Source organism: Parambassis ranga, chromosome 16 (assembly GCF_900634625.1).
Source record: "Parambassis ranga chromosome 16, fParRan2.1, whole genome shotgun sequence".
Lineage (NCBI taxonomy): Eukaryota > Metazoa > Chordata > Actinopteri > Ambassidae > Parambassis > Parambassis ranga.
The window spans coordinates 319,574-329,113 of record NC_041036.1 but is presented as its reverse complement, the minus strand read 5'-3'; the positions used below and the strand labels follow the sequence as shown (position 1 = coordinate 329,113).

At 42.9% G+C, this 9,540-nt stretch overlaps 1 protein-coding gene across 1 annotated transcript; it reads right to left on the bottom strand.

The window, feature by feature from the left end:
- Positions 1–44: 44 nt before the first annotated feature.
- LOC114448317 (V-set and immunoglobulin domain-containing protein 1-like) lies at positions 45–3,307 on the bottom strand. The gene is given in 6 exon segments (XM_028425215.1): positions 45–169; positions 233–400; positions 2,268–2,475; positions 2,946–2,964; positions 2,966–3,107; positions 3,187–3,307. Coding segments are annotated over 6 exon segments (711 nt in total). The 5' UTR covers positions 3,236–3,307.
- Between the last annotated feature and the right edge of the window lie 6,233 nt (positions 3,308–9,540).

Below are 9,540 nucleotides of genomic sequence, written 5' to 3'. Positions count from 1 at the left end.
TGTTAATGGGTCTTTTTTTAAGCATATCCGACATTTATGCACAGTCATACCAGAGGACTCAGCTCAATGGTGCAAGTAGAAAATCCCACTGGGTTTGTAGCCTGGCACTGGTACTCCCCAAACTCAAACTGGGATATGTTTCTGAATTCCAGTATTCCAGTTGTAGTTGCTGAAATTAAAAAAAACACACACATGTTAATAAAACCATGATAAACAAATGCACACACTGTACTTGCAGGACTCACTCTTCCAAGCACAGGTCTCCTTGTCCTTGTCTGATCCAGTCTGATCCAGGTGTATGTTGGGTTCGGGCTCCCGCGCTCGCTGTGGCAGGTCAGAGTGACCTTGTGACCTGATTCCACATCACCGTGGACAGCACAGAAAGGAACAGACGGCTTCTCTGACAGACCACAGGGACGACAAAAGACAGCACAGGTTCAAATGTGTCTGATCAGCATCCAGGAGAGAGCAAATTATTACATAAACTTTTGCTGTATTTTATTGTGAAAGTTTTGTCATTTTGAATTTTTACTTTTCACGTCATTCAGCCACTCAGATAAATGACTGAATCTGATGAATAATTGTTGTGGAACAAAGAGCATTTCCTCCAAACAGAAATAACTAAAGAACCTATTTTCACCTGCTAGATGAGACCTGCTATATTCAGTCAGAGGCAGTGCTGTGTTTCTGTGTGTATATTTTATTTCCTGTTTCTCTCTTAAGGTCCACCACAGAATGTCTGCTCAACATCTCTCTGGCTGAATATATAAGTCTCTAAAAGAGCAGATCTCAGGCATAAGGGTCCTCTGTCTTCTTTCCAGAGCCCTCTGTTTGAGCTGTCGTCCCCGTGCTGGCACTTTAGAGACACTTATAGTATATAGGGAGGAACCTGTGGGTGTTTAAGGGCTTAAGGACACACTGGATTTATTGGTTCCCCTAGACAGGCTAGCTAGTATTTTAAAAGTAACATTGTTGCATCTTGTAAGAGATTAAAGCGGAGAAATATCACCTGTATAAATCTTAGACTACAGTCACTTTACAGACTTGAGCTTGTTTAAATCTTATTATTAAACACACAGCACACACAGCACATCACGTGTCCCCCCGTTAGTCATCGTGATTCAGGAAATCTTGGGAGCGGCCTTACAGCTCTGCTCCTGAGCTCAGACTCAGAATATTTACTGTATAATTCACAGTGGATGCCCTCTCGGCATTGAACCTTTCAGTATAATGATTCACAGTTTTTTAAAAATCTTTTAAAATTGCATGCTAACTTTATATTAAGACCTCATGTGGCTTCACATTATTGATCATGCTGCAGGGTGTACATTTCACATGCCTGCTTGTAATTAAAATGATGCTATACTGCTCACATTATAATTGTATGCAAAAGCATGATGATGGAAATCATCCTGGATCCCATGTTAATCAACATGAGAGCAGCCATACATATTCATGTTATCCCCCCCAGCATTTTTCATAGGTTAGTCAATATGTGTGGTTAGCATGCAGCAGATGTTTGTGTATATTCTGTATGCAGTACAAGGATGCAGTCACAGTCCTCTAATTTAAAATACTGACAATGAGGAGACTGCTGCAGTAACCATGGAAACTGCTGAGGATACTGAGGCTTGCAAGGTTGTCCTGGTAACTCAGTGAATGAAAGGATTCAAACTGAATGTAATTCCCTATTCACACAATTAAGGCCACTATTTTAATAGGTTTGTTAATAGTATGACAGTATGTGGAGGGATCACTGAAATATTTTCCTCAAGTCACAATTCCAAATCAAACATTTCCTGTTATGTCTGTTGTCAGACACCAGAAGCTTCTCTTCAGGCAGTCACTCCCTTACTTTTGAGGGGAGATGATGGATGGAGCACAGACACAGGGGTCATATTATGTCTCCCTTTCCTCATTTAAGTCATTATGGATGCTAACACAACACCAGCAGTTCAGGCCACACCTCAGAATACTCTCAGGCCCCACCGTGGGACATAAAACAATACGTTGATTTCTCCCATAGTACAACCATTCAACCAATGGTGTGGTCAAGACTGAAATCTGCACACCCTGTTTACTCAGTCTGAGGTCTGTTTGAATGTGTACAGATTATGATTCATTGACAAAGTAAAAAAGTGTTCTCTCTTTGACCCAGTTAATAGTTTTGTTCATGACCAAGAAAACAATGTCATTATATTATAAAAACCTGTGATTGAAACTAGCATCAACTACAAGCATTCCTTTCTAACACTGACTAAACTCACCAAGGACATTCACTATGATATTGGACTGAGACTGTCCGTCCACATCGGGAAAGTTGTGAACTTCACAGGTGTAGACTCCGGCATCTGATGGCTGCATGTTGCTTATTGTGATTGAGGCATTTTTGGTGGTGTCAGGAGCAGACGGAGGCTGAATCCTGCCCTCATAGGGTTTAGTAATGGCGACCTTTCCCGACTGATAGTAACAGATCTGAAAGCAAATGCAGCAAATCAGACACACACCGCACTGTCCTCAGAATAATCCGTGTCTCTAGTTCTCCAGTGTATACTAACTATAGTTATTCATATTGTAGATATACTGTAGTGGTGAATTCCAACTATTAGGCACAAGCTTTGTTATCACAGTGAGGTGTATCAGTGTAGAAAATGCAGCATACTGGAAACAAGCAGCTGAGCTAAGCTGTGTGCATGTGTTTTAGGTGACTGAAGTTGATAAAATGTGATGTTTAGCATCTAAGACGTTGGTTGCTGCTAAGAGAAACCATGAACGCATCATGTCTTTGCAGTATCATTCAGAGTCTTAGTGCCAGAGAAATGTTGCCACTCATTTTGAGAAATTACTGTGACGCTTTTTACCTTAGAAGGAAACCACTAAGCATAAAGCTAAGAGTATTCTATCATCACAGTTGGTGCAATCGGAGCTGGTGTGTGTGTGTGTACCTGCTGTGGAGTCATAGAGGGATGAAATAAATTCCCACTGGATGGTGAGGCTGGTAGTTGTGTCCGCAGTAGAAACAAACATACAGTTGAGCAGGATGCTTTCGCCCATTGTAACATTGACATATTTCTCCGGGGTTGTTACTGTGATCAGTTCAACATATCCTGCAAAAAATATTGGTTTCAAGTAAGTTTCAAAAATAATAATGACAAAAACCATGAGATAAATGAGGAAGGAAGTTACCTATTAGGGTTATAAGCACCAGCAGATGCTGCACTGAGCACATCTTCATCGACACACTTGCAGGGCTCCTTCAAAAGCTAAAGTTTTCTCTTTCCTGTCCCACCACTCCTGACCCTGTTAGCTGCACAGGGGAGAGAATAAGTGCATTACAGTATCGTAGGCAAGGTTACAGTATTCGTGTTAATGGACTGGCTGATAATGTGCATGTTTGCATACCCATGTTTGCCAGATGGGGTGTGTATATTGGGTGTGTGTGGACTGTTGATTTAGCAGTTAACGATTCTTTCTGGGTGCAAAAACAGTCACTGTGGTCACACACTGTGTGTGTGTATCAGATTGTTGACCGTACATGGCAGGTTAGGACCACATTGTGATGGTTAATTCATTTTTCAGGACTTTGGCAGTAGTTTCACTGCAGCTCATCCTTCTTGTCTTGTAAGTCATTCTGGGTCAGGGCTTCTGGCGAAGGAATTAATGTAATTTAATCTCCACCTGGCCTTTATCGCCCGCCTCAAGGAAGTGTAAGCCAAAGCACTGCAACATGCTGCTTATCACTGGGGAGTGCACTCCCCGGTGCTGCTGCTGCTGCTGCTGCTGCCTACTTAATATAGGCAGATTCACCTTCGCTGCTTTCACTCACACAGCGTAGAGCACATTCCTGATGGAGAGAGACAGTGAATCACATGTGATTAATTGTCTATAATTACCAGAAGCTGACATAAGTGATTAACAATGTGAAAAATGTTGATCAGGGTGACTGGAGGGGTGAGGGAGGAGGCGGTGGGATCATGTGGGGAGTGGAGGGAGGCGTGTAGACCTCATTATGTAGAAGACACTTACGTGATAGGTTGGGAAGTGGGACTATCTCAGTGTCCTTAGGATTTTTGTCTTTGTACGAAAACAACATATTGCAAGCTCAAGGTCAAGGGCCCAACGTTTAAATAAAAGGGATTATGATCAACTGATGAGAAGTCACAAAAAAAACATGCCAGTCTCGAACCAAACTCTTCCTGTAAGAAAATAAAAATGGAACAAATCGCAGTAGTTTTAAGGCTAAATGCTAACACTAGCAATTGTTTTATTTAAATCATGTATTCACCTACTGAACACTGATCTGATTTCGATCCAATATCAGTTAATATATGTTGAAATATTTCACTATAATAGAAGAAGTTAACATCATGTGATGTATCCTCTGGGGACAATGAAAACCACTAAACTTACTTTAAGGTACAAGCTGTACATTCTGTGTTTGATTCACCTCTCAGCACACTTCACTATACCCTTAATTATACTCCAGTCAGAGTAATGACTGAGTGAAGGGCCGATGATGACGAATCCGCCCACCTGCATGCACCAAACTGCAGAGATGTCTCGCACGGTGATGAAGGTTAGTGTGTCCTACTCGAAGCTCCAACAGGTTTCAGTGCAATACCTCCACACACTTATTCATCCACCCACCATGACCAGAGTTTCCCTGTCGGCAGACTGCGAGGGGGCGTGAGTCAAAACCCAGATAGAGCGAGTACACATTCGAGGTGTGGTGTGTGTTTTTCTTTTTTTTTGAAGAATGATTGTAGATTACACCGACTGGTTGTTGTATATTTTTTAGAGTGTATAATGTTGAGACACTACTATGAAAGGAAGGAAGGGGTGCAGTTCAGACATTGGCCAGCAGATGACAGGCCAGTCTGATAGATGCTTCTGTGTGTGTGTGTGTGTGTGTGTGTCTGTGTGTGTGTCAGTGTGTGTGTGTACATGTATCAGTGATGATCAGAAGGATTCTGCTGATTCATCCAGAGGAATCTTTCCTCGGACGTCCTGGATGAAAAAGGCCTCTGAGCTTATTGAAGGAAGTGAAGATGGACTCACCAGAAACACGGTGCTCCAGACCGCCGAGCAGAACTCCAGCCCCGGACCAGTGCTAGAAGATGGATGATGATAAATCATTACATGTCAACCCTTGAAAGTAACTAGTACTCTGAGTACTTTTTGGGGAGAGTATTCTGTACTTTTACTGAAGTACTTTTTAACATCAGTACCTGCACATGTGTGTTTTTTACAAAGATATCTGCACGCTCTGAATGTCCGAGCTCTGACAACAACACATGAACCTTCAACACTGACAGCACTTCACCCTCTGTACACAGACCTGCACATCAGCTCATTTTGCTTATTGGATTTCTTGGTTTATTCTTATTTGTGTTGATTCTTGCTCTGTTTTCTTTGATCTTAGTTATGTTGTGGACAAAGTCATGTGAAGGGAGCTGGCACAGTCAGAGGGTCAGTGCTCTGCGTGACCTCTGCTGTGCATTTGACAATGAACGTCTTGGATCTTGAATCTTGAATGGATCCACACTAGCAAAGGAGGTCGGTGCTGGATAAGCGCGGTCCGTCCGTCTTCTCTGCTGATAAAGAGGGAACTAGTGGCTGAGCAAGTTATGGGGCGGAGATCATTAGAACATTAGAAAACGCCGTATGGCGTATGACCAAGCGGCAACCTTCGGGGCTCAGACCTGAAGCCCATGCGGAAGTGTCAAAACCTGTAGTCCACGCTGCAACCACTGGGGGCTGGCTCCAGCAGGGGTGAATTTTTTTACAACTCACTGGTTTCAGTTGTATTCTGACTTAAAATTACGCAATAATTATGGGCGTTGCCGCTTGAGTGACAGACAGTTTGTAGCACCCTCCGGTAGTATAATCAAAGAGTCCGAGATCATAGTTGAATACAAGGTTTATTCCATAAAGAGACCCGTGAGAACTGAGAACAGGACAAAAATAAAGGAAATAAGTAAAAAATAAAATAAAAACCGCTGCACAATGCATGAATGTCCCCACATTGTTAGCAAAGGTAGGACTCAAACACACACACACACCTCAACAGCGTTACACTGTGGGCCGTTAGCTCGTGAAACTCTAACGCACAACATATATTGCACAATCATACTCATAACACGATGTCACCTCAGTTTAGCATTCAATACATTAGACCACACATACCTCGTAGGCTGCATAAACACTACGGAGGGGGGCTAATCCTGGACTCTTCTTTCTTCTTGTTTAGAAATTAAACCTTAACTTTTAGCTGGTTGGGGGAGCTCACAGTGGCAAAACAAAGTTACAAAAGGTTATTACAAAAAACAGTTACAAAAAAGCTGTGTATTGTTGTGACCTAATCTGGTCACCCCGGATTCCCAGACTCCGTCCCCGATGCACAGAACATTGAATGAAAACCAGTACTGATCAGTTTCAGTTTCGCCTTTATAAAGGGAGAATGCACAGCTCAATACAGACCCCTCGATCTGCTCCAGCAGCTGACCATTTGCATTCTGTCTGTCCCATGCATTAGGCTCGTTTTATTAATCTGACAACAAGGTGTGGTTACATTTACATAGAAAGGCATAAAAGGTAATGTTTTTCAGTGAATAATGCATATTCAATAATCACAAGGTGGAGGGCGTATACGAAACTAAAAGACATTGAAGTTCTCCCACTCACATCTTTGATGTGAGTGGTGTGTGTATTCTCACAGGTCCTCCTGTTACGACCTTGAGTATATCTTATCTCTTTGGCAAGCTTGTGTTTTCATCTCTGGGTCAACTAAGGGGTTTGCAGTTCGAATTTCTAAACTAACCATTAAACATCAGAATACTTTATGGCCTCAGTCAGAGGTCTCGATCTATGAGCAACCATACACTTGTACCATATGTGCAAACAAACATATATTTTGACCAAGTTTGACCATATATTTCCACAGTATGTCTGTGAATATTCCACACATGCCGACTCTTTGAGGCCTTTCTTTCTTTTTCTCTCTCTCTCTGGCGCGATTGCAGGTGAGGTGCGCGTGTAATTAGAAACACTATGGAACACTAGGCCAGCACATTAGTTCCGCTTACAGGACAATTAATAATACACAGAACAACTAACTATAACAACAATAAATCACAAAACTAACTGACAGGCAGTTACACTCCCACCAAATCACAATAAGGGATTTCCTGTAACTTAAATGTACTGATCATACCTGTAATGCTAAATTTAGATGCTAATCAGCTAACTATAAGATAAATAAAGATGGCATGGATGTTGAGCTCTTCAGTTAGCTTCCAGCAGTGTTACTATCTTCTGAATAGGCCTCTCCAGGTAAACAGATTTGGATGTACGCTTTCCAGTTTCATTCAGAGTTCCATCTCCGACGAGCAACTTAAGCTTTCTTACTCGTCCATCCTTTCCAGGGTACACCTCAACCACCTTTCCTAGCCTCCATTGGTTTCTAGGTGTGGTATCATCCTTCAGAAGAACTATGTCATCAACTCTTGAGTTTCTGCGATCCTTTGTCCATTTCTGTCTGTTCTGGAGATTTAGAAGATATTCCTTCTTCCACCGTGACCAGAAGTTGTTCGCTAAGAGTTGGACACGACGCCACCTCTTGCGGAGGTAAAGATCTTCCTTGACAAACTTTCCTGGGGGTGGGGGAATAATAGCAGACTTCATGGTTAAAATGTGGTTTGGTGTTAAAGGCTCTACACCGGATGGATCATTCAGGTGTTCAGTTGTCAGAGGTCTGCTATTCACAATAGCCATGACTTCATATAGGAATGTTCGTAGCGAAGAGCAGTCCAGCTGTTTGGCGGAATGATCTAGAATGGATGTCAAGATGTTTCTTACAGTGCGAATTTGTCTTTCCCAAACTCCACCCATATGGCTTGAAGCTGGAACATTCATGATGAACTCACAACCCAGTTTTTCATTTCCTCTTGATCCATCTCCTTCCATGCTGCTGCAAGTTCTCGTCTTGCACCTACAAAGTTTGTTCCTTGGTCACATCTTATCTGACGCACTGCTCCACGAATTGCGATGAAAGAACGCAGAGAGTTAATGAAGGCATCTGAGGTTAAGTCATCAATCACTTCAATATGTACTGCTCTGGAACACATGCAGGTGAGTAGCAGCCCGTAGCGCTTTAGCTCCTTTCGTCCTTCCTTGACACAAAATGGTCCAAAGCAGTCCATTCCACAATAGGTGAATGGTGGGGTCGTCTCCATTCGCTCTTCCGGAAGGTCTGCCATTCTTTGTTGTTCTGTAGACCTTCTGAACTTTCTACATTTTATGCACTTGTGAATATGAGATGAAACTGCAGAGCTGCATCCCAAGATCCATATTCCATTTGAACGGATCTCATTTATAGTCATTCCTCGACCCTGATGGTGTACTCTCTCATGATAGTGTTTAATCAGTAAGGTGGACACGTGACTGTCCTTTGGTAGAATGGCTGGGTGCCTTACATGTGAATGCAGAGCAGCATGACTTAACCTACCTCCCACCCTGATGATTCCCTGGTCATCCAGGAATGGATTTAGTTTGTGTAATCTGCCCTTTAGCTGTCCGTTCTTGATATGCTGGAGACACTGCATTTCTTGAGACAGTGCTGCTTCTTGAACCATTCTAATAATGGTCAGCTCTGCTTCTCTCCTTTCTTCTAAACTGGTCGCTTCACCGGATCTTGGCACAAGGCCTTTGATCTCCCTTGCATGGCGTTGGAGCTTGGCAATAGCTTTCACAAGTCTTGACCAATCAGAGAATTTCTGTAAGCGAACCAAGAGTGACCTGACTTCTCTTGCCTGAGTGTCATGCACCACAACCTTCTTAAGCTCTGGGTCACTACTTAAGATCTCTCCCACCTTGACATCTTCGATTGGTAGTTCTTTTGCCACAGAAAGTTGGGACCGGTGAACCAGTTGGATGCTACAAGCTGCTCTGCTGTGACACCTCGTGAGGCATGGTCTGCTGGATTCTCACCTGATGTCACATACCGCCATTGTGTTGATTCTGTGCTTTGTTTAATGCGCTCCACACGGTTCGCAACAAAAACATGAAACCTTCTGGCTTCATTACTGATGTATCCAAGCACGACCCTTGAGTCAGTCCAGAACATTTCTTGAGTGCATTCTACTTGCAATTCCTTCTTGAGCAAGTCGCTGGTGCGTACTGCCACCACTGCTGCTGACAGTTCAAGTCGGGGTATGGTTGTAACCTTAGTAGGGGTGACTCTAGACTTCCCCATGACTAAGGAGCAGAAGACTTCCTTTGATGTACTGACTGCTCTGAGATACGAGCACACTCCATAACCTGATGTACTAGCATCTGAGAAATGGTGAATCTCAAAGTGATGGACCTCAAAGCCTGGTGGAATGAAACATCTTTGAACCTTTACATTGGCTAGGTTTTTCAGATCTTGGAGCCAGAATTCCCACAAGGGTCGGAGATCATCAGGTAAAGTGTCATCCCAACTGAGCTTGTCACAACACATTTGTTGAAGGATCTGCTTTCCTACCAAGATGAAGGGAGCCA